The sequence below is a fragment of the Nyctereutes procyonoides genome, unplaced genomic scaffold, assembly GCF_905146905.1.
Source record: "Nyctereutes procyonoides isolate TBG_1078 unplaced genomic scaffold, NYPRO_anot_genome, whole genome shotgun sequence".
Classification (NCBI taxonomy): Eukaryota; Metazoa; Chordata; class Mammalia; order Carnivora; family Canidae; genus Nyctereutes; species Nyctereutes procyonoides.
The window spans coordinates 12579957-12606847 of record NW_026575035.1 but is presented as its reverse complement, the minus strand read 5'-3'; the positions used below and the strand labels follow the sequence as shown (position 1 = coordinate 12606847).

Genomic DNA, 26891 nt, shown 5'->3' with positions numbered 1-26891 from the left:
AGAAGAAAATTAAACCAGAGAATTGGCATGACATTCTGTGCATGTGGACCGGAGAAAGAAGGCCGGAGAAGGAGAGAGAAGGCCGGAGAAAGAAGGATAGAAGACGTTTTATTATGGGTTTGAAGAAGAAAATTGAACCAGAGAATTGGCATCTCCTTCGGTGTGAAGTCTTGAGCAGCATATGTAACAATATTATTAGCAGAAGAGATAAAAGTAATACGACCAAGTTGCTGATTGCTACTGGACTGCAATATGATGAGCCAAGGATGCCTAGTTCAAGATTACGCTTTGTCACTCTTTGGGTTTTAGATATAGAGATTTAACAGAAGTTTTTTACATTATACTCAGCTTATAGATTCTAAGTTTCCTAACCTCTTTGGACTTCAGTTTCCTCACTGATAAAATGAGGGGAGCACTAAAATTCCTTAGAATCATCCTCTACATTATTCCATAAGATAAGGCCATTTATGCTTTATTATTTCTTCTAACACCTACTCTCATAATTCTTCATCAACTTCTGGAAATACACATATCACATGGGTTTTTGTTCCTCTCCTGTCGACAGAATTGTGCTACTGCAATGTGTTCTGTGAGATAAAGCTTGAGATTTCATTCCCAAGTGGAGTGCTCAGAAAGGCAAGAGTATTCTTTCCGTATTACTGCTATACTCCTGAGTATAAGATACTACCCTCATCTTATTTTTTATAGTCAGATTTTAGCTCTGATTTAATTACCACTGTCCACATGCACAGAATGTCTAGAATGAAGCCACCTACAGTTGGCTTCTCATGCTGATTAGATCTAGGACCTCTGTAACAATATAATGTGTGGCACATCTGAAGGAGTGATTTCCAACTCCACAAGCTCCCTCACAGTTTTAAACTTCCCCATCTCCTTGAATCATTCTGACTTCCAGCTTATGTTTATGTGCAACAATAGATGGATAGAATTGTGTTACTTGTATAGATAATGAGGTGGCAGAAAAAGACAGAATTGAAGTCTATTGAGGCTGCATAAGCAGTCTTGCTAACCTCCAAATCCATGCTGAGATTTGCTGAAAAACTGACAAGTATATATTAAATGCACACTAATCCATGCATGTTATGTAGCATTTTCTGTTGATCACTGGTCACTGCTATTTTTACTCAGAATGTGGAAAAAAATATAATCAGATCAGCAAACTGTATAATACTTCTCATTAGAATAGTTAACTGATTTACTTTAAATCAAGTGAAAAACTCTTAGGAAACCATAATTTTCCTCCTGAACAATCAGAATTCAATTGATTTGGATACTTACTTTGCTTACTTGATTTTGTAGGGATTGTGAGTTCTTTTGTTTCTTTCAGTGATATCTTTTTTCCAGCTATTTCATTATAGATGGCTGATAAATACTCTTCAGGAAGGTCTTTACTGTCATTGATACCTCTATTCATCTTAATGTACTGCTCCTTTGTCATTTTATTTTTAACCTAAAAATGAAAAACCATTATAATTCCTAAAACTTACTTTAAAAATACTATTTTATGAATACTCTTTAAAAAAAGGGAATTTATAAATACTTTGAGGACAGGAAAGGGAAAATATTTAACAAAATATGTATTAAAATGAAAACAGTCACAGAAAAAAAGGCAATATAGAAAAGACCTATCCTGGCATATGCTAATTCATCTTCTCTGATGGGCACATAAGTAATTTATAGTAAGAAACAGGGAAATCAAATAATGAAATTATTTGTTTTTGCCCAAGGTTTCAGAGCTCTAGCTAGAGTCTTTGAAAAGGACCATGACAAGTATTAAAAACAGATGGTATCAAAAAGATTCAAATCTTAGTTTGGGAAAACATAAATATGTTATACTGACTTAAAAGCTAATTTTATATTAACACTGGCTGCACAATAACAGCTGAATTCATTTAAAATCAGGTAACAATCTTTCTGACTGACTCATCATGGCAAATGAAGGTTAGGTGGTCCTGGTGAAGTATCCTTTGAATATTGTCTTGTTAAGAGCACCCTGAACAGGAATGTCCTATAGCATACCTTGATCAATCTGTAGAGTATAAGTTTGTAGTTTATAGGATGTAGCCCTGTCACCAAACTTGAGAACTAGCACAGCCAAAATATTTTTATCTCCAAAAACCCAGATGGACAAAATCCAGGAGATCTTATGACATCTCTGAAGATACAGGCATACCTCGGAGAAACTGTTTGGGTCCAGACTACCACAATAAAGTGAGTATTGCAATGCAGTGAGTCAAATGAATTTTGTTTCCTAGTGCATATAAAAGTTATATTTATACTATACTATAGCCCATTAAGCATGCAATAGCATTACGTCTAAAAAAAAAACCCAATGTGCATACCTTAATTCAAAAATATTTTACTGATAAAAAATACTACTCATCATCTGAGTTTTCAACGAGTCCTAATCACTGATCACAGATCACCCTAATAAATGCAATAGTAATGAAGAAGTTTGATATATTGTGAGAATCACCAAAATGTGACAGAGACCTGAAATGAGCAAATGCTGTTGGAAAAATGGTGATGACAGACTTGCTTGATGCAGAGTTGCCATAGACCTTCAATTTTAAAAAAAAAACACAATTATCTGCAAAGTGAGCTGGCCATAGTGGGTAACTGTAGAAGCTGGGTCATGGGCACAGAAAGGATTCCCACACTAACCACCCTATTCTTTAAGTTTCAAATGTTTAAAAGAAAAAATAAAGTTCATATATAGTGTTTTCCATGTTGTAATAAGTATTGGCAGAAGAACTATATACATATTCTTAAAATTTATCTTAAGCTTTATCCAGCTATCAATCATGAAACAAATACAGATTTATTTTATAGATATCGGAAAGTCTAATTAGAATTATTACCAGAAATTGCATTTTTAAAATTATTTATTTATTTAGGGGTACCTGTGTGTCTTAGTCAGTTAAGCCTCTGCCTTTGGCTCAGGTCATGATCCTAGGGTTCTGGGATCCAGCCCCTGCTCAGTGGGGAGTCTGCTTCTCGCTCTGCCCCTCCCCCTGTTTATGCTCTCATGCACTCTCTCTTGCTCTCTCAAAATTAAAAAAAAAAAAAGATTTATTTTGACAGAGCGAGCGAGCGAGAGAGAGAGAGAGAAAAGAGAGAGACTGAGCTGTGGGAAGGGCAGAGAAAGAGAAAGAATCTCAGCAGGCTCCCTGCTGAGTGTGGAGCCTAACGCAAGGCTCCATCCCCCAACCCTGAGATCAGGGTTGACCCTGAGTCAGACACTCAATCAACTGAGCCACCTCAAGTGGCCCCAGAAACCACATTTGTAAAATGAATACTACACCAAATTAAATATCTCAATTTGATGACTGGTTTCACTGAATAAGATTAAAATTTTAAAGACTGCTTACTGAATTCAAATAACTTATTTAATCTGTACTATCTATTATACATAGTACATACCTGTGGACTGTGAAGATCTGTGGTCAGCATGATAATTGAATATGCCAAAACATAAGCAGTATCTGCACTAGCAAAAAGGGTTTGTCTGGAAAAATAAATGTATCATGTTATAAACTTTTATTGTTTCGCAGCTGCATTTGAATAAAACATCTCGAAGCTCCATAATTTTCTCTTTCAGGATTTATGTATTAGCTTATACTACAGTTTTTTTTTTTTTTAATGGAATTGTCTTATCACTTCTAGATCATAGACAATATAAGTTCTCTGGCGGCAGGAGATGATGAATCTTCTGATGCTCCCAAACATAGCTTCTTGGATATAGCTGGAAATCATAAATACTTGAATGTGAATCTTGCTTACCCTTGGTTGCATTCAAGGTATCTTGCAGCAAATTTTTCCATCAATCGATCGATTTTCTGAGCTTCCCCTGGAAGACGGAATCCTTCCAGAAACATACGAAGGGCTGAAACAAAGTCTTTTCCTGAAAAGTCATGTTGATCCACATATGCATACATGACTTCTTTGTTAAATTTATCATTATCTCCCAGGAACTCACCCACTTGAGTCTAAAGGACAAAAGATTAAAAAAAAACTGATATCCTAATGAAATGTTACACTTGCCACAGAGACATTTAAGCAGCAGAAAAATCTGTAAGATTCACAGGTTTTGACTACAGGGTTAACTATATCAAAAGTGAAGCTGAAAGTTAAACATACTAAATCTATTTATAAAAAAAAAGATAGTCTTTTTGAGTTTAGAAAAATTAAAAGGCAAAATTAAGAAAAATTAGGTTATTCTTTAAGTTTTACATACTTAGAAGGGCATCTTAAAGGGGAAACAGTATGTATTATTATTATTATTAAAAAGGAATTTTACAGAGAAGGTTAAAATGAAAAAAATCAGTATTCTTACAGAGTCTAATCTTTCCTCTTGATGTAAGAATTGGGCAATATCTTCAGGTGTAGTGCCAAGCATCCCTTGTTCTTGGAGGTACTGTATTCCTCTCTTTGGTTTTTTATTAAACCTAGATGATATTAAAGTTAATAGAAACATTAGAAACAGAAAACTATTTGAAAAGAAGACCTTAAGCTATAATAAATTACTTTTCTAGTACCACTTAGAAAATAAGTTTAACATAATCAGTGCATGAATATACAAAACTTATTACATTATGCAAAATTTTATTTTTCTTTTCTCAGAAGTCTGAAGCAAAAGGCTATCTCTATCAATGATATGGATCATTTCACAGACTTTTGAGATAATGTCATATAATGGATAAGTTTTGAGTAAGGATATAAATACTATCTATCTCATGCCTTTAATATTTATATTCTCCTTAATGCTCAAGTAATCTTGGTTCATTCCATGTATACCCATGGATTAACTCTAAGTTTCCTACTTTTAAAGTAAAGAATTTAAATTCTGGAGACTGTTTTAACCATAATCTGACAGCATAATTTCCTTTATTAAAAAACATCCCTAGTGGGGATCCCTGGGTGGCGCAGCGGTTTGGAGCCTGCCTTTGGCCCGGGGCGCGATCCTGGAGACCCAGGATCGGATCCCACATCAGGCTCCCGGTGCATGGAGCCTGCTTCTCCCTCTGCCTATGTCTCTGCATCTCTCTCTCTCTCTCTGTAACTATCATAAATAAATAAAAATAAAAAAAAATTAAAAAAAAAACAAAAAACATCCCTAGAAACCCAATGATTTCAAAGTCAAGTCAAAACTGACTAGACTGATACACAAAGTCTTTCTCAATACAGCTCCAGTTTATCCCCTCATCCCCTCTCACCCATCTACTCCAACATATCCTATTCTCATTCCCTAAGCAGAGTGCATTTCTGTAGTCTGCATGTCCTTTACCTGCTCCATTTATTGTGAAACTCCTTCATGCTTACAGATTCAGTTCAAAGGTCACCTCCTTGTTTCCACATCATTTAGTTTCTACTTTTATTTTACCACAAATTATTCTGGTCCCTCATCACCTGTCACCTGGGTAACAGTACTTAAATGGTCTTGCTATCTTTTGTTTTGCTGACATTCTAATCCATCCTTCAGGTTACTGGTCAAGTCATTGTTCCAAAACAAAAATCTGCTGCTGCTGCTGCTTCTCTGACTAAAATCTTTCAATACATAGTAGGCCAAAGTGAAGAAGACAAGACAAAAACTTATTTACAAGGAGAATCTGGAATCTGGATCCAATTCAATGCTCTCGTTTCATCTCCTTCGAGTACCTGCCTCTGCCATGCTGCCCAACAATCCTCAGACATTCCTCCCTCCTGTGCTACTGCACAGGTCATTCTCGTTGTCTGCAATGTCCTTACTTGTCCTGTCTGAATGATTCCTGTCAAGTCCTAATTCATACCATAAATTAAAATCAAACATTTTTCACTGAGATAAACACAATCTCTGCTCTCTGAAGGCTTTCTCCCTAATAAAATAAACTTGATTTTTAAAAAAATTCTAATAGTAAAATGCAGTAACTAATGAATGTATTGACAAGGTGAGGTGGCATAGAAGAGGAAGTAACTAACACAGATGGTTGTGATATATTTCCTGGGGAAGGTGACTGTGAAATTGAGCTTTGAGGAATGACTACGTATTTCATAAAAATAAAAAACAGCTCAGAGAGCAACGGGTCATACTAACACATGGCAGCATAAAACAGCATGACATTATAACAAACAGCTTTGCATTGTTGGAAGGATGAAGTAAGCTAAAGAAGTGGCAGGTGATATAGCTTAGAGTCCAGCATATCTATGTCATGAAGGGTACTGTATCCCATTATAAAAAAGTGTGACTTTATTCTTTAAAAGCAAAAAGGGAGAGAAACAGAAGCTGACTTTCATTCAAGAGAGCTCACTTTAGCTAAGTGTGAGAAAAGACTATAGAATAAATAAGACCAAAGAAAGATAGGCCAATTAAAAGATTTTATGAGTCAAGGCAAGAAATGGTGATAGTTTGACTTACCTGTGGGAGGAGAGAAAAGATAAATAGCATTGATGTTTAGCAAGTACAATCAAGATTTAGTGACTTTTTAGTGATTTTCCAAGGGGGAAAATCTAGGTAACTCTCAGGATTCTAGCTTATAAATTTGGTAGCCTGCTGGGGTTACTAGCCCAAATAAGAAATACAGAAACAGTAGTTTTCTGTTTGTCATTTCTTTCTTGGGTAGGAGTATTGGGGAGGCTGATTATGGAGAGAATAGAGCCTGATAAATTTGGCTACGGACATACTGAGTGTGAGAAGCTAAGCCATATACAACAGAGATGTCCAATGGGCGATTACTGACATGAGCCTGAACTTCAGTAGAGGTATTTATGTTAAAATAACACTTGGGGAGTGGTAGTAGCTGAAGTCATAAAAAAGACCACAATCACTCAGAAGAAATTACAAAGTAAGAAAAAAGTTGAAGGACAAAACTCTGGAAATGCTAAGTTATATGCAGGAGATAAATGGTCCATAACAAGACTGAGACGGCATGGTCAGAATGGTAGGAGAAATAAGACAGGGTGGTGCCAAAGTCATAAAAGAGTGTAATGAGAATACAGCAATGTGAAAGAATTCTCATGAAAGTATGAAGTGGAGAACAAGTCCAGGGGCTGAAAGGAGGACTACAGACTAAGAAAACCTCCACTTTGAAGTCCTATGTCCACTCCATCTTTTTCCCAAGTATTCAAATAGAGTTATCATACTCTGGCACCACTTTGTATATGATTATGGACTAAATATACATAGTACTATTTTAGAAAAATATTTTTTTCCCATATTTACACTGTAATCTTAAATATAAGAAGCAATGCTTTCATGGTTCTTGGCACATAGTCCCAACCCAAATATATATTTGCTGAGTAACACTTGCAGAGAATTTCAATATAAAAGTCTGATTACACATATTAGACCTCGAGTCCCTCAGAAGCCATGCTGTTTCATTCATCAAGTATCCCAAGGACCTTGCATAATGTCAGTATCAGATGGGACTTTGATAAATATTGACTAAAAAACTGGAATGAATGAACTATTAATGGCTATTTCCTGAGGCAATTTTGTGAGATTTTATAACTTTATGACAATAAACGTACATACATTTTTGTTGTTTTTTTTGTTTTGTTTTTACATTAACAATAAAAAAATGGAACTTGATCATTCACCAAAAGGCACTGCTTAAAAGTCAGGAAGAAATGCTTTAGTACGAGTAGCAAACCAAGTAAATATACAAGGGAATTTTTAAGTTTATAGTAGCTAGATCTACAGAGAAATGTCAGCAACTTCATTTTTCCCTAGCTTCTCTTTGAAAGAGATGGGCAATTAGAGGAATAAAAGCAGCACAGTACTATTTAGATAGGAAATAACCCAGGAGCAGGCTGATGCCATACAGCTTAGTGGGAAAACTGACTTCACAAGATCTGGGAATGGCAGAGTAGCCAAGTTGGAAAAGGAGGTTAGTACCTTATTAACACATAAAAATGAAATTCATAACAATAGATTAATAACAAGAGTCGCACATTTGCAACCCAACTGGAAAATATAAAAACTGTAAAGCAATAATGTTAGCTAGCTATTAGAAGTTTCATACTGTAAATTTTTGACTTGTAATCTGCTTAGGAAATATAATGGGGGATTTTATAATTGAGCTACTAAATAAATAAACAATACAAAACTACAGAGATGATATTCATCAACAGTATTTAAGATATGCTGCAAAATTAATTTAATGTACATTATAAGGGTCTATTAGGCTAGATTGCAATAAACAAGGAGAGCTGAATAAGGAACTACTAAGAAGTCTTCAATGCAGGAGAACTGCACCCAGTTTTACTCAATGAAAGGTGGTATGAGAAAGGAACAGAAATAACCTGAAGATGTAAAGAAATGCAGGGCAAGGGTAATACAGTACTAGCAAGAGGATATTCAATAACATTTCTCCTTAAAATTGGACACTCACAAATCTATTCCTTGTTCTATTATTTCTTTTTGTTGCTTTAGGACTTCAAATTGTTCTGGATTATCAGTGCCAGACATCTGTGTACTGTAGCTGCCTATTCCTGATGATGATGTTGACTCCAGGGAATTTAAACTTCCATATCTGTTTATTGTCTCAGGGTGTTTGATCTCACTTGTCTCTTGCTCTAAGGGTTTTTCCTGACCTGTAAGTAGAAAGACTGATATAATCTTTCAAATAAAAAAATGTAAAAGGTAAAAAACAAAAAGAAAACAAAAACTCCAAACAATTGTCAAGACATTTCCATGTTTCTTAGATGAGTATGCAATACAAGCAAAATACTGAGTACCATCACAGACCATATACTTTGATATTAAAACATACTGAAATTCGAATGTGTAAAATTTGTACCATTAAAAGTTCTTTTTGCAGTTGCAGTGCTAAGTATCCACTGGGTTTCTGCTCTCAGCTCATGCCTCATGAGAAATAATTTTCCCTCAAAAAATTCTTGACTGACAGAATACTATATGGTAGCCTTGTAGCTATGAGTTTTTCTCCTAGTAAGGGTAAATGTCAAACACAGGTGAACAAGTCAATCTTCTTAAAACATCTTTGCTTGTATAGGTTTCTTCTATAATTATCTTTTCACAAAGCTGCATAAATATGTTAAAGCTTCACTTTAACATGATATTTAAATATTTCTAGGAAGATTTAGAAACAAAAAAGTTTGGATAACTAAGTCAGAAATTTGTAAGTTTAAAGCCATATTAACTCACACAGATTGTTTCTTTATCAGCTAGAGGAGGTCACAAAAATGGCCTAATGGCAACTGGAACTATCCTTTTCAAAATACCATGTACTTGAAATGACAAAGAATTTGTAACTCAAGATGTCACCTTACCAAGAGTTGTCTGAGAGTTGGGATTCACATACTGATCCTTACTCCACTCAACCATACACTTCAAAATTGACACTAAACATTCTAAACCTTTTTTCCTCAGGCTCAATTCCTACAAATTCATAAAAAGAATAAAAACAAAAAGATCTTTTAAGAAAACACATAGCTCTTCCTTGACCAAGTTTAAATTTGAAAATGCTTTTAAAGGTCTTACCTGAACATTACTCATACCAAGTTCTTGACTGCCCCGTCCTTGAGCAATTTTTGATAGATCATTTACTAGTCTTTCAAATATATTTGCTGCATTTAAATCACAGTCATAGTTTACATAAATATCCACTACACTCTGAGCATCTGTAATAATATAATAGATTACTTTTAACAAAAGGCATCAGTATATGAGCATATTTTGGCTTCTTAAGTATCTCTTAATAAAAAGAAATAATAAGGATAATTTCAAATACCTGCACAGATTCTTGTCAATGTCTGAATAACCATCCATTTGTGGTCAAATGAGCTGGTAGAAGTTTCCAAAATGTAGAGGAAAATTTCTTTAAAGAACACCTGTGATGAGGGGGAAAACTTCTGTTTCAAATATTATTTATAACTCATATGTGATCACTTTTTAAATATTCCAAAGCTGTAGAGCAGAGATTAGGACCCAAGCTCCTCTGGAATTCAACTCCTTTTGAGTTCCATCTCTGAAACGTAGGACTAAGTAACTTGGGTGTGTGACTTAAACTAGCCCTATGGTAGGAGTATTGTACTTCACATTGTTTTGTTTGCTATCACACAGCCACCACAAAGGAAATCTGCAAAGATGTGGAGCTCCTCTGAATAAGAATTTTGTGAACATATTTACAAAACCAATATAACTCATACTTCATTTTTCAATCCCCCCAAAAGAATAAGTTTATTCATCAGTTATGTTTTTCAGATGTTATAACAGGTATCTTATTTTCCTAGATTTAAATGTACCTAATGCTCTAATCCACACAATAAAAATAATTTCTTACATTATGATATTTTTATAATTACTCATATACTGCAAATCTTTGTCTGAAAATAACAAACTATTTCTCACTATTCTTTACATCATATAATGTCAAAAGGAGTTAATCAACTTAATTAAATAAATTACAATTTAAGAGCAAGAAGGAATTTTTAGATTTAAATTTCTTTTGGAAAAGTAGCTAATTTAAGAAAGGATGACTGAAAAAGAAAACCAAAAGTCACACGTTAACATTTATAGAGCTTGCTTAAGTGGTCCAGAAATTCATACTGATAACATGAGGTAACGTGTTATCAGTATGATAACTAACTGGGTGTGGTACCCTTAAAATGCACTTTTCTTTCACAAAATCCAACATATTTCTATTACTTCCTTAATGTCAGCAGAATTTCCTACAAGAGCTTAACTTGTGAAAAGGGTACGGACCAGGTCTTTCTTGCTAAGCACTGTATCTACACTGCATGGCATAGAGCAAGCATTCAGTAAATATTTATGATCACACTCCTAAACATTGCCCCCAAAGCACCCCTGCAGCCAACTCAGAGGAATGCTATGACAATTTCTGAGGGAAAATTCAGAAGAATTACATTTGTTGAATACCTCACAAGACTGCTCAGTTTCAACATTTGATCAATTACATCACACTACATTCCTTTCAGTGACATCATCATTTTTGCAAATCTGGGTTTTAGTGAATGCTATAATAAAGAGCAGGCACTGCATGAAAGTCAATGAAGAATAGGAAATAAGAGTGGCAGTGTCCAAGTGGATTCCACAGTCTGAGAAGTTGGACAGTGTCCAACAGGTACATACAATTCGGTAGTCAAGTACTTGTGACTACTTAAAAACATCATTTAAAAAAATTTATCTTATTTTTCTTCAAATGGAGACTATATTGTTAAGACAAATACTTGTTAAGCTGTTTGGACTTAACTTTTAAAATGGAACTGTAAGGTATTTCTTTTAGGACAAGTACACTGTGAAAAGATTAGACACTCTAAAGGTACCATGAGTGAAGAAGTCGGCCATCACTGGGACAAACAAGCAGCAGTGGACATGACACTTGCTGAGGCCAGAAAGCACGGGTAGTTACAGTGCTCCCTTGCCCCTGGCTGAGGCTGGTGAGCACAAGTGGCTGTGGCATTCTCCTGCACTCAGCCTAAAGCCAGAGGACACACAAACAAGGCACTCTGTCATAGCACTGCTGAAACCCATGGGCACATGTGATCAAGACATTTTCCCACTGCCTTTCTTAAGTCTGAAGACAGCAAGGGTGCCCCTCCCCTTATCCTCTCCAACTGCCTTGCTACAGCCAGTGGGTGTACACAATCTACAGAGTAGATACCAGTTGACTACCTGGCTCTGGTGGCCAAGAGAGCTGGCATTCAGAACAATATAGGACTGTAACAATCAGAAAGACTATTCTTGGCATGTCACCTTCCAGAGGGCACTGCACAGACAGTGGACTGAAACACAATGTGTCTTCCTGTATTTACTTAGCCTGGAAGCTTCAGCATGAGGAACAGGCTTCAGGCCTCCCTCACATTTAGAGGCTAAAAAGCTCCTCCCTGGGAGCATAAGCATGGAGAAGCTGTGCTTTGCACCTCCCCTTGGCCTTGCTACAACTTGACAAGGTTTCCCAGAAAGGAGCTTATGCACTGCATTGGAGTCAGGATTTTTGCAACTGATCAGGGGACATCTTCAGATCTCCCAGTCTGGAGAACAGGACTGTATATATTTGCATATTTAAAAGTTGCTGCCTGGGGGAGGAGTGGCTTGCAAACAGCCTGAAACTAGGTGTTAAATGAGATTCTTCCCCATGGATGACAGGATGTGGCACATCCTCAACAATAGGTGCATATCAAGAATAAATGAAGTGGTTTAGGTAATCACAAAGGTTCCAGGGACAATCAAGAGCTAGGGCAAGGTTGAATGAGAAGGATCATCACCTGAATAAGGCTACTTCCTCAAGACAGAGAGGTAGCTGTTTCACCAGTACATAGAAACAGAGTCAAGCAAAATAAGGAAAGAGAGAACTAGATTTCAAACAAACAAAATAACAAGACAAAAACCTCAGAAAAAGACCTTAATGATATTGGAGATAAGTGACCTACGTGATAAAGAATTCCAAGTGGTTATAAAGATGCTCACAGAATGTGGTACAGGAATAGTGAGAATTTTAAAAAAGACAGAAAACGAAATAACAAGTCACAGAGCTGGGGAACACAGTAACTGAGCTGAAAAGTACACTAATGGGGTTCAACAGCAGACTGAAACAAAGAGGTAAGGACCAGGGACCTATAAATCAGGGCAGCTGAACCCCCCAAATAGAGCAGCAAAAAGAAAAAAGAGTTTTTAAAAAATGAAGATCACTTAAGGGACAACAACATCAAGTGGAAGAACATTATCATTATAGTGGTTCCAAAAGGAGAAGAGCAAGAGAAAGGGGCACAAGAGTTATTATCTGAAGAATTCATGGCTAGAAACTTCCCTGAGGGAAGGAAACAGACAGACATCCAGGTCAGGAAGCCCAAAGAATTATAAATGAGACAAACTCAGAAAGGTCCACACCAAGACACATTATAATTAAAATGTCAAAAGTTAAAGATACAGAGAAAATCATAAAAGCATCAAGAGAAAAAGAACTAGTTGTGTATAAGGAAAAACCCAGTGGCTCTCAAAAGATATCTGAGCAGAAACTGTGTGGCCAGAGGGAATGACATGAGATTTTCAAAGTGCCGAGAGGAAAAAAAAAACTTCCAACCAATAATACTTTAACCAACAAGGCTTAAAATTAGAAATTACAAAAAGAAAAATCGAAAAACTACAAGTAAGTGAAGATTAAATAACATGTTACTGAACAACTGAGTCATAGGAGAAATCAAAAACTACCTTGAGTCAAATGAAAGCCAATATAACATACCAAAATCTATAGGATGTAGCGGCAAAAGCAGTCCTAAGATGGGAATCACTGCAATAGAAGCCTACTTCAATAAACAAGAGAAATATCAAATGAACAACTTTACATCTAAAGGAATTTTTTAAAAAGAACACATGGAACCTAAACTTTGTAGAAGGAAGTAAATAATAAAGATCACAGTGGAAATAAATGAAAGAAAAACTAAAAAGACAATAGAAATTATCAATAAAGAGTTAATCCTCTGAAAAGATAACATATATTCACAAATCCACAGGTGAACTCCCCAAGAAAAAAAAAAAGACAGGGCTCAAATAAAATCAGAAATGAAATAGGAGGTTACAGTGGATTCCACCAATATACAAAGGATCACAAAAGACTGCTATGAACAATTATATATCAACAAATGGGACAACCTAGAAGAAATGGATAAATTCTTCCAAGACTGAATCAGGAAGAAATAGAAAATCTGAATAGACCAATTACTAGTAAGGAGATTAAATCAGTAATCAGTGTCTTTAATTGCTGGTGTTGGACAAACAGGACAGCTACATGTGAAATGATGAAACTTAACCACTATCTTACACCACGTATAGTATAAAAATTAACTCAAAATGGATTAAAGACTTTAGTGTAAGACCTTTAATCATAAAACTCCTAGAAACAATATAGGTGGTAAGCTTCTTGACATCAGCCTTAGTAATGTCTTTTTGGATCTAATTCCAGAGGCAAGGGAAACAAAAGCATAAATAAACAAATAGGACTGTATAAACTAAACAGCTCCTGCACAGCTAAGGAAACCACTAATGAGACAAAAAGGCAACCTACTAAATAGAAGAAAACATTTACAAATAATATATTTAACAAGGGGTAATAACTGAAATATATAATGAATTTATACAGCTTAATAGCAAAAAACAATTAAAAAATAGGCAGAGGATATGAATAGACATTTTTCCAAAGGAGACAAATATAGATGGCCAACAAGCACATGAAAAGATGCTCACCATCATTAGCCATGAGGAAAATGCACATCAAAACCACAATGAGATATCCCTACACTTGTGAGAATGGCTATTATCAAAAAGATAAGAAATAAGTGCTAGTGAGGATGTGGAGAAAAGGGAACTCCTGTGCACTATTGGTGGAAATGTAAACTGGTATAGCCACTATGGAAAACAGTATGGCATTTCCTCAAAAAATTAAAACTAGAGTGACTATATAACCCAGCAATTCCACTAATGGGTATCTAAACAAAGAAATGAAAATACTAATTAGAAAATATACAGGCTGCCTATGTTTATTGCAGCATTATTTAAGAACAGAGAATACTGAGAAACAATCTCACTGTGCATGAATGGGTAAAGAAGACAGACATACATCCAATGGAATACATTTCAGCCAAAGAAAAGAATTTAAATCTTGTCATCTGCAACATTATGGATTTATCTTGCAGGTACTACGCTAAGTGAAATAAGGCAGAGAAAGACAAATACTACCATTTAAAAAGAATTTAAGACAAATACTACCATTTAAAAAGAATTTAAATCTTGTCATCTGCAACATTATGGATTTATCTTGCAGTTACTGCGCTAAGTGAAATAAGGCAGAAAAGACAAATACTACCATGATTTCACTTACATTTGGAGTCCAAAAAACAAAAACAAAAGAAAACAAAGCTCTGACTCAGATACAGAGAACAAGCTGGTAGGTGTCAGAGGGGTGAGGATGTGGAGGTACAAAATGGGTGTAAGGGAGTAAGAGGAAAAACTGCCATTTATGAAACAAGTGATGGGGATGTAATACACAACATGGGGAATATAGTTAATAATTTTGCATTAACTTTGTAAGGTAACAGGTAGTAATTAGACTTATTGCAGTGACCATCCTATAATGTACACAAATGTTAAATCCCTGTTGTACAACTGACACTAGTATAATATTGTTAACATCAATTATACTAAACAAACAAATAAAAAGAAAGTTTAGAACTCTCCAAATTGTGGAATAAATAAAACCCCTACATTTGGAAAAAGAGGAAAATAAAAACTTTACTCTCTTTGAGTTATCAAATCGTACTAACAAGCAATAGCCTATTGTAATTTAAGACAACATGCCCATCAACAGGGGCTCTAAAAAACCAATTTTTAAAGGTTTATAGAGCACTGAAAATATAATACATGTAGTGTAACAGCAATATCATAAACACTTTGCAAATATTTTCTTGGAAAGTTGTGTATTAACTATTTTCTGATGTAGACATGTAAGTTAATGTCTGTGGAAAAAATCACATTATAGAAACTCTGAAATGAATATTCTCAAAATATGAACATTTATGTAATAGCAATCTTTTTTTTTTCAAGGTGTGATTTTTTTTTGTCTTGTGAATAAAATGACCTATGCTTGCTTTCGTTTTTTTATTTTTTTTTACAAGATTTTATTTATTTATTCATGAGAGACACAGAAAGAAAGGCAGAGGCAGACGGAGAAGCAAGCTCCCTGCAGGAGCCCTATGCGGGACTCAATCCCAAGACCCCGGGGATGACGACCTGAGCCAAAGGCAAAGGCTCAACCACTGAGCCACCAAGGTGTCCCAAGTAATAACAATTTTAATGTTGCTTTGCAAATTTAGGTTTTTTGGCTTTGTTTTCTCCAACTAGAACATAGCTTATCTCGCATTTGAATGTGTTTAGTGTTTTCAAAAGCGTATCTACACTTGTCTTGTTTGATCCGTGAAATAAACCTGATCTCTTTAAACATACAAATCAGTATTACAACAATTTTGTAATGAGAATCTACCATCTGACGAGAAAGGAAACTTCTTACCAGTATTTTCTTTTAAATTTGTGCTTCCAAAAGTTTTGTATATCAAATTTAATCTACAAAAATAGTAATCTCAATTTAAATGATCTTTGTGATAGCTGCTCCCTAAGAATTTATATTTCAGTCTACTAAACTACTTAAAGAAATTAAGTCCCAGTGTTCAGAAATCTCTAAGTAAATAAATGCACAGTCTTCTAAAATGATGTAATGGCAATTTAAATGCTTTATTATCTATCACATGAAAGACTTTTGGGTTAGTATGGAAGTAAAAGTTCCAAAAGTTTTTTTTTAAATCTCTTTTAATTGTAACTCCTGAAGATAATGGGAAAACTATCAAAAAATAGCAACTGTTCCTAGTTAAATGCCTTCCATTATTTTAATAGACATAAGACAAACTAAAATTGACAATATACATGCACCAGAAATGTTTCCTGTTCAAAATTTGGCCCCAGTTTAAAAACTTTTCAGTTAAAATACCAAGGCCTTATTCTGTCTTATTTCCATAATATTCTATGCAAATTATAATAGATACTGTAGAAAATTAATAATAAAGTATAATAGGATTGTTCTACCCACCTCAAATCTCTAGGAAAATGATAATTTATCATTTGCACATTAGAAAAATAATACAAAGCAAAAATCAAAATTTCAAATTCCTAAAATATAACACTAAAAATATAAACCATCTCAACAGCCTCTCTAAAGTGCCCAAAACTTAGATGGCTTAAAACCATGTAGATAAAGTATATGTTTAGAGCTTTCTTTTAAGATAACCAAATTCACTATTACATACCATATAAACAATGGCAAAATTATTGCGAGGACCAAATTACCTCAAAACATCCAGAGAATCATTCATTCAACCAGTATAAATTCCATGAAGGCAGAGGCTGTGTTTTAATTTGATTTTGTATTCTTAGCACTTACCTGGTGCTTAGTACTTCATAAGCACATGTTAGTCGAATGAGTAAATGAAAAATAAAAACAGCAGAGCTGACCCTTGAACAATGTGAGGGTTAGGGTTACTGATCCCTGCAATTGAAAATCCACATATAACTCTGGCTCTCCAAAAAACTTAAGTTCTAATAGCCTAGCCTACTACTGACCACAAGTCTACTGACAACATAAACATTCAACACATATTTTGTACATTACATGTATTATATGCCATATTCTTACAATCAACTAGAGAAAAGAAAATGTTACTAAGAAAATCATTAAGAAAAAAAATTCTAAGGAGGAGGAAAATACATTTACAGTACTGTACCTTATTGAAAAAAATCTACATATAAGTGAGCCTACCCAGCTCAAAGCAGTATTGTTCAATGGTCAACTGTACCTGACAATACACAAATATTATTATTTTACATTCTGAAAAAGTTTCTAGGGGATCAATAATCTGATTTAAAACATGAAACAAATGAAATACCCAACAATACCTAAATGCAGAACATACCTCAATTTGCATCTTCAGATGTGTCTTGAAGTTTGACAACAAAGTGAGAAATATGGAAAGAGAAAGCTCAAAAACTTCTGGAACAGATGAGACTCCATTTTTTGAGAGTGCAACACACAGATACTGTTTAATAGCATTAATAAACATCTCATTTGTCCTGAAAACAGGTCCTGCATTCTGCAGAATGGATAGAAGTAACTGCAATGAAAGAATCTTGGATCGTAACTCATGAGACCTAAAATGTAAAAAAGAAGGCACAGTATATGGACATATTTAGCATTAAGGTAATAAAAGGCTGTTCAAAGATATTTCCTGGTACCACATAATTTCATTCACTTTTAAATGGAGAAGAAAACTCTACCACATTAAAAAAGTACAGTACACAAATATGCTTTGCCACTAATAATGAGTAGTTCCACTTATGTTCTCAAGTACTACATAATTTCACAAGCTTTTTATATGGAAAAACAATCATTCACATATATTTAAAATCAACCTATTGTTCCTTTGGACAAGAAAAATAAAGATTTATTCCTTGTTCCTTTCTTTCACAGTGTATTTTACCTTTTAGAAATCATCATGAACTTCCCAGATTATGTGCCGTTATTTAGTATATAATAGTTCCACAGTATATAACATTTAATAGTTTAGTATATAATGTACTTTTTTCCTAGGTATGTTACTCAAAAACCCTAAACAAAATAAAAAGTTCCAGTTGCATGAATAAGTTATATAGGACTACTTCAAGCTTATTTTTTCAATAACCATTTAAAGGTATTTTCTTTTTTGAAAAATAAAGGCTTTTAGAACATTTCTATCTCTTAACAGTTTACCATTTATTCTAAACATAATAATGAAATGCAAAAATCCACCTTTTCAGCTTAAATTTTCACTTTTTTTCTGATCAATATACTAAGCCATATTCTGATCAGTATCTAGAGCATTATAATTATCAGATTTCACACATATAATTTTTCTCCCATTAAAACAAGTTTCTTAAGGCCAATAGACCAAGACTGGATCCCAGGCAACTTTTCAAATATAGAACACGCTTAAATGCTTTAGCAGCTAATTCTTCTATTTTTTTTCAAATGCTGTATCAATCACATTCACACCACGGATAGTAAACTTAATTGTTCCTGATTTCTGTCTTAAAAATGTTATGGCTTTAAGGGCTGAGTATTTCAAAGACTAAGAAACTCTAACAAGAAATATTTAATTTCATGTAAATGGGAATCACAAATATATTGCCATCTTTGAAATAAAAGTGAAACCAATAATATCATCACTTGCTAATTATTACATATCAACTTTCCAAGATGGCTATACCTCTGAATCTATGACTATGTGCAACAAATATACACCCCCTGCCAAAAAAAATGTTTAAATAAATCAAGTTAGAAACAGTGAGAAGAAAGATTATGAATAGCTACAGGAAAATATGACATGGGTGAAATATTTTCCCTTCATGTTGAAGGCTTCCAAGGATTTTGTATTACTACTACTTTCTAGCCTAGCTATTGTATCATTTTTTCTCAATTCCAATAGTTATTAAAACCTGCACATAAGTTTTTGTTATGTTTTATTTTTGTATCCTCAGCTCTAACAAACTGCCTTGTACATAGTATGTGCTCAATACAACTCGTGGATTTATTCATGCACCATTTAAACATTTATTAAGTACCTACTATCTATAAGGCATTTTATTATGAAAAAATAATCAAAGGATTGTCTTATGTACATTTTTACAGGCAAAAGCAGCTAGAAATTTCAGGTCTACAGTTTTTCACAGGGTAGTTTCAAATTATAATTCAAACTTAACATTTCCCGAAACATCATCTCAGCAAGATCACAAAATATCAAGAGAAACAAGGCAAAAGAGAAAATGATATAACTACAAGTCATTAATTTTGGAGAAAGAAATCATTCAAGGTAAGAAAACCATATATTCCCTTTGGAAAATGAACAATTTCTAGGGATGGAAAATTTGATTTCTTCCATATTCAATTGCAATGTTTAATGTCCCTGATGACCAAAAAGATATTTTTCTTATGTTCAAACAAAATTTCCTAAATATTTGGTTTACATCCACTAAGTAGAACTAATTTACATTATTCCTCATAAGAATCTTTTGTAATATTAAAGATTGCTGCTCTCCAAAACTAGATTATTCTTTATAAGGTGCTAAAGGAAGCCCCACCCCCAAAAGAATACTCCTTAAAATCATGTAATTTCTTTTTGTTGTAGACACTTCAAAGAACTCTCCCTTTTCTGCTTACAGTTTTTCAAAACACATTTTTTTAAAAATTGATTTGGAAAACTAAACATCTGAGACTTTTAAGGTTAATAGCATTTTTGAATCATGGCAAAGATGACCTTCAGCAATAATACAAAATTCTTAAGTTATTTCCTCCTTAAAGTAAGTCTTCAGCAATTTGCAATGACATGGTTATTTTTCCCTTCACAGAATAAGAAATTTAAAAAATTTGTATTCTTATACACAGGGTATAATCAAGTTTTTACTGCAAACTAACAACCCTAATCCTTTTTCTGTACAGTTTATATTTCCAAAATATAAAAATATCAATGTTCTATTTCTGACTCTCAGGATTTGAGCCTAAAGATTTTAGAATTTTAGGCTTTAGGGCCTAAAAATGTTTCTCACTGAATCAGTATAGTGTGACAAAATAAAAAATAGAACAAATGTGGTTTCCCAAAACTTATAAAGTTTTTATTATAACTGTGTCTAATCTTTCTTCTTAGGTGACATTTAGAAACTGAAATGCTCTAAAGTCTTAAAAAATGAAGTAGTATTGCTTACATCTCCCCCTATTTCAATATCCTTTTCTCAAAGCCACTCAGCCCTTCTTTAAAACTTCTTTCTCCAAAAAGTTCTCCTAGAATTGTCATGCTGTATTACATCATGTTGCAACGTTAGGCAGGCATGGCTAACAGTACCCAAACTTGGTCTCAAGCAAAAATTAGTTACATTTGACTCATATGAAATGAAAGATATTTGAGATTTATGGCTTACAAAAATGGCACTTTCCTACAGTTTAAACTAATATATTTGACAGGAATCAGGTAAGTGACTTCTATCTCAAAGTACTTCCTGCTTCCCACAGAGAAAGGTATCACATTAGGACATTTTTCAGACCTTAATGAATATGTAGTATCTTTCATCATGAATTTTAAAATTTCTCTTAGGTTTTATTACCTTTCAACTGGTAGCTTTCAGAAACCTAGCATGAATCTGCATGTAACAGGGCTACATTAACTCCAAAGTTTCTTATAATACCGAAATAAGAATTCTTTCAATTGTTCAACCAGGTACAATTCTCTAATGCTATTGGTATGCTTTGGGAAACAGTATAAGGTATCTAGCAATTTTGGAACTGTTTTTCAAATACATTTCTTAAAAAGCAAAATAATCCCAGTTTATATTTTTGATGTTTCTACAGGACAAGAAGAACAAAAGAAAATCCAAAGACTATCTATCTTATAGTAAGTTAAGTTTCAAGTTTAAAAAACTGTATTTTTCAAGACTAGCTAATAACTTACTTTGGATCTGGTGGTCCATCTGATAGTGGTTTCATGGACAGTTTACACAATGACCTGAATACTAGAAAGGCATCCTTTTGTAAAATGTGGGAAAACTTAGCACCAGGTGAAGGTCCTGAAGAATTTCCAGATTCCTAAACAAATTAACATACCATGTAAATAAAGACATTTGCCAGTATAAAATCATTTCAGCCTTCTATGGAGGGGGTTCTGTTGGAGGAGAAATGAGATGAGGAATTTGCTAAACCGTTTCTCTTTAGTTTGACATACCACCCTCCTCCCCTGCAATAAATTAATACCTTAAAAATAAATTATTTTTTTAATAAGGATTTTTATATGAGAGAGAGAGAGAGAGCATGCACATGGGTAGAGGGAATGGCAAAAGGAGAGGGAGAAATAGACTCCCCAGTGAGCAGGGAGCCTGACTCCAGGCTTGATCCCAGGACCCCAGGGTCATGACCTGCACCAAAGGCAGATGCTCAACCGAGTCACCCAGACACCCCCAAAAATATACTCTTTAAAAATATTCTCTCTTTGCCACCAAAAAAAGATCATGGAATTTATCCAGTTCATACCAATATTTAACAAAATCTGGCACATCATACCCTGACAAGATAGCTCACCCATGGCCTAAACCATACTTTCCACTCCCTATCACTGGGTGTTTTATGTTTTTGTCCTATTTTATGTTTATCTACTCTGTGCAGATACTTATAAAACAACAGAAACTGTCAAGGCAACAAAGCCAAGAAATCTGAATCGTATACATAGGGCAATGATTTAGGGTAGGACTCCCTTACCTAAAATAAGAACACACTAAATTATAGGGTAGGGATGATGAGGAGAAGTTATCATTACAATTGTATAGATTCCACTGTAGCCCTGAATGAAAGTAAGATAAAGTTCCCTAGATTTCTAAAATTCTCATCCAATGATACTAGAATTGTCCTATGAATACATGATAAAAATGGTCTTTTTAAATGCAATTTCAATGGGGGGGGGAGCATAGAGAAGTGTGAACACATACGAAACAACTTAGAGTTGAGAATTTAGTTATCAATATATTTAGGGAATAAACTGCTTTAATTTATATCAATAAGTAAAACCCAAGTTTTTATTTTCCCTAACTATAATCAGCCAGCATTATCAACTGGACATATTCACCACAGGGTACTGGTAGCCTATAAATCTATAAGATTAACAAGATACCCTCTACCCCCCATTTATACCTGAGTATCATTGGAAGAGACAGACAATCTGTCATCAGGTAAAGACGGTGTATATGCAACAGAAATTGGTGTTCCTGGAATTCCATTTGCTTGAATATTTTCACTGTCGCTACCATCTTCTATAGTTCCAACGTTGCCATCTGCACTCGCATTTATAGTAGTCCTTTCTCCCATATCTAAAATGGTAAGAAGAAAAAAGCATGCAAATATATCTGACTTAACTGAAGTGTACTGAAAAAGGATAAAGAGTATTTAAAATGCAACAGTAGCAAAAAAGCAATGTGAAATAGTATGTATTGGCACCATTTAAAGGTTAGCATACTTAGTAGTAAGTATGCATTTGGAATATATCCAAATATAATCCTTAAGTAGCTCTAGCTAGGAAACACACTCAGCTGATGAAAGGCTAACTGGGATGTGCCAAAACAGAAGCTTACTTTCAGTCTATATTATCATTTACTAAACTTGGTTCTAATGAATGCTAAAGCCTTAAGAAGATAAGAGAGATTTCTTCCCAAAAAAAATCTCATTATCAAGTAAGTTACAGAAATGCTGGGAAATAGCTTTATTATAGCCTTTAATTTGCTCTCTGAAGAGGCTATATAATATGCAGTGTTTCCAAAATCTGTTTTACCATGAGCTCCTCTTCCTCTTTTTAGAATACCTATTAATAACTCTAATAATATATTCCTTAGAACAGGTATGGAAAAAAAAAAGAACATAGGTATGGAAAAATTGGCCTACACTCCTTGAATATTTTTCAGCATGTCACTCTGAGTAATTACACTTTTAATTAATATAAACAGAAATAAATGACTTCCAGTAGAACAGATAATGCAAATAATATCAGGTCTTATAACTCCTCTACATGTAATGTATGTTATTTCAAAAAAGAAATACATACATGTTTGTGGCCATAACTCAGCCATCTGGCAGGAAATTGCTCATTTCACACTACCAATTAAAAGAGAACTATATAAAAAAAAAAAAAGAAAAGAAAAAAGAAAAAAAGAAAAGAGAACTATAAGCAATGGAAATATACTAAAAGGAGCAAATTTTGGAATATGAAAATTCTGTGTTTCAATCATGTTTCCCCATTTAACTGGATAACTTATTTCATCTTTCTTTGTCTCAGTTTCTTCATCAGCAACAAAGATAATAAATGTGAGGAATCGTTGAAACACACATACCCTACATACATATAATACTGAAGAACACAACTGATTCTCAATAAATGGTAGCTATTATTTTGTCAGTATATGATAACATGAGCCCAATTTTTAACTGATTCAGTGATGAAAGGAGTATATATATCTGGTGTCCCAACTCTGAAGATGCTTTCTTCTCTCCAAATTAGAATACCTTGGATACATTAAACTGGATGATTTAAAAGTATGTTTTACAATTAAAAACTGGTACATGAAAAAGATACTTAGTAATAAAATATTTTTGGGGAACTCTGCACTACACAAAACAGTAGTTTTCCCATGGACCTTTTGAGACTTTAACATTCTAATATTAGATATGCTAAATACTATTGTAACTTTTAACATATATATTATATGCATACTATATATGTATTTATGTGCTAGATACTGCTACAACTTTTAAAATATATATATTATTTATTATAGATATCTTACATATATAAAAATGTTTAATATGTAATGTATTCTCTGGAAGAAGTCATAAAAAAATTTAATAACAATTATCAGAAATTGATAATCATCCCTCAAAGCACTTATTTCACTTTCTCGCAACACCTAATTACATCTCCTCCCACTGCCCCTCCTCCACTTTCCCTTACCAAAGGACTTTCACCTTCTACTTAGCTAAGAGGTAGGTAATTTAACATAGGCTATTTCAGTTTCCCTTGTCCCACCATAAAGTTCTTCCCAAAAAGATCAGCAATCTTTTTCTTTCAAATATTCCTTTGTATTTCTCAAGTTAACTATTTATTCACCCTCAAATCCATCTCTTCTTACATTCATTAGTATCTTCCCCCCTCAAATATTTTCTTTTAACATTATATTTTCAATCTCATGTATATGACTGAATCTTCTCCAATACTCAAAACATACTCAAATCTTTCCACTGGAAAAAAAAAATCTTCCTTCAACTCTTGCTATACCTCCACTACTGTCCATTGCTCCTTCTTTTCACACTTCTGAGAGGAATAATCAATATTCATTCATACTTTCTTTCCCCCCTTCCTAGGAAATTTCTCAAAGAATTGAAAATATTCTTCACTTTACTGCTTTCTACAAGTTAACTTAAAATCTCTCAATTTTCTCACTGTAAAAAAAGGGAATAGTAACAACACCTAAGTATCCCAGTGTTTGGGAAGGATTAAATGAATAAACATAAGTAAAGCACATAAAAATCATATGGGATACATAGATATACAGAAAATACTTGAGAGTTAGATATTACTATTCTCTAAGTCTTCTCCTTTAATTCTCCCTCCAATTGTCCCTTAAAAGTAAGTGCAGACTTCTGTTTTCAAGGGAGTAAACTGAGTCCACTAAAAATTAACTTCTCCTTTGATGAATTCCACTGAAATTTCTATGAAAAATATAAAAAAGAGACAAATGTAATGTTTTTAACATTATTGCTTTATTTCACCAGTAAGTTTGATAATTGCTAGTCTGGTATTTTTCACTGGCATGATAAAATTCAAGTTAATCCTGACTTTAAAAAAAAGTAAAATTATACCCACGCACATCCACACTTAATTTGATAGAGTATCTTCCAAAAGACAATAGCAATTATCAAACTTACTGGTCAAATACAGCAGTAATGTCAAAAACAAAATGAGGTTCCTTGTCATCATTAACACTATTCAGTATTTTCTAGAAGTTCAAATCAATGTTCTATAATAGAAACAAAAGAACAAAAATGAGGAATAAATATACTGTAAAAAGAAGAAATTAAGACAAAATATATCATTCACCTAGAAAACCCAAGATAATCAAATAAAAAACCTTTAGAAACAATGGGAGTTCAAAGGTGAATAAGTAGAAGACAAACATAGAAAAATAAGGGTTTTTCTATATTCCAATTAAATTAGGAAGTGGGAGCCTTTTGTGGCCAGTGCCAGCAGCCAAAAAATGAAACTCAGTTCCTTTGTGACTTCTGTCTGGACTAAGAACGGTAAAGGTATTTCAAAGTGCCTTCCCACATTCACAGGAAGATTGTCTTCCCTTCTTTCCAAAAAGCTGAGACAAACCCGCCCCCAAAAAAAAACAACAACAAAAAAAAAAAACAAAAAGCTGAGACAACAGAAGTACAACGTTCAATCCACGTCCATTCAAAAGAATGATGAAGTACAATTTGTGCGAGGACACCACAAAGGTCAGCAAATTGGCAAAGTAGTCCAGGTTTACAGGAGAAACGCAGCATCTACACTGAACGAATACAGCCAGAGAAAGTGAATGGTATAACTGCCCATATGGGCTTTCACCCCAGCATAAAAAGTCTGGTTAACACTAGACTAAAACCGGACAAAGATGGCAAAAACATCCTTGATGTAAAGCCAAATCTCACCATTTAGGAAAAGGGCAAATATAAGGAAGAAACAACTGAGAAGATGCAGGAATAAAATAATCTTATATATGACTTCAAATAAAAACTGTTAAAGTGAAAAAAAAATAAAGTAGAAAGGGGGGGGGGGAATGATTTATCCAAAATAGTATCAAAACTAAAACTAAGGGGGCAGCCCGGGTGGCTCAGCAGTTTAGTGCTGCCTTCAGCCCAGGGCCTGATCCTGGAGACGCAGGATCAAGTCCCACATCGGGCTCCCTGCATAGAGCCTGCTTCTCCCTCTGCCTGTGTCTCTGCCTCGTGTGTGTGTGTGTGTGTGTGTGTGTGTGTGTGTGTGTCTCATGAATAAATAAATAAAATCTTAAAAAAAAAAAAAGAAAACAACCCTAAAACTATGGATGCCTAGGTGGTTCGGCTGTTGAGCGTCTGCCTTCAGCTAAGGGTGTGTGACCTTGAAGTCCTGGAATTGAGTCCTGCATCAGGATCCCCACAGGAAGCCTGCTTCTCCCTTTGCCTATATCTCTGCCTCTCTGTCTCTCCTGAATAATTAAAAAAAAAAACAAAAAACTAAAACAAAGGTATAGAAATAATTTAATAGGAAGTGTGCAAGAGCCAAAGGATGAAATTTTACTGAGTGACACAGAAGATCTGACTGACTGAACTTATGTTTCTGGATAAGAATTTTCAGTACTACAAAGAAGATATATCTCCCCAAGTTAACTTTGTAAATTAACACACAATTCCAAACACCAAATAAACATTTTTTTAAATTTAATCAACGGGTTCTAAAGTCATGTAGAAATACAATAAAAAGATGTCTCAAAAAATTGGCAGGGGTTGGGGACTTGCACTACAGAAATCAAAGTGTACTATAAAATTAGAATATTTTAAACAATTCAACACTAGATAATAAATAAATAGCTCAATGTTACTGTAAAGGAAACTCAAGCAGAATCATGTAGGATAAAACTGGAATTTCAAATTAATTGGGAAAGACAGGATTCTGTTGGTTAGCTATGCAATCACATACTATACAGAAAAATCAATTTCAGATGAATTAAAGAT

The 26891-nt window shown here is 34.0% G+C and overlaps 1 protein-coding gene across 2 annotated transcripts in view; it reads right to left on the bottom strand.

The window, feature by feature from the left end:
* ARFGEF1 (ADP ribosylation factor guanine nucleotide exchange factor 1) overlaps positions 1–26891 on the bottom strand; it is a 143164-nt gene that overhangs the window by 44752 nt on the left and 71521 nt on the right. For both annotated transcript variants that reach the window (XM_055318214.1, XM_055318213.1), the window contains exons 8-18: positions 22284–22459; positions 21055–21188; positions 17494–17728; positions 9750–9849; positions 9500–9639; positions 9289–9397; positions 8391–8592; positions 4358–4469; positions 3805–4010; positions 3445–3529; positions 1300–1471 (exon numbers count right to left, since the gene is read on the bottom strand). In XM_055318214.1, coding sequence (XP_055174189.1) covers positions 1300–1471; positions 3445–3529; positions 3805–4010; positions 4358–4469; positions 8391–8592; positions 9289–9397; positions 9500–9639; positions 9750–9849; positions 17494–17728; positions 21055–21188; positions 22284–22459 — 1671 coding nt within the window. The remainder of the gene's footprint in view (positions 1–1299; positions 1472–3444; positions 3530–3804; positions 4011–4357; positions 4470–8390; positions 8593–9288; positions 9398–9499; positions 9640–9749; positions 9850–17493; positions 17729–21054; positions 21189–22283; positions 22460–26891) is intronic.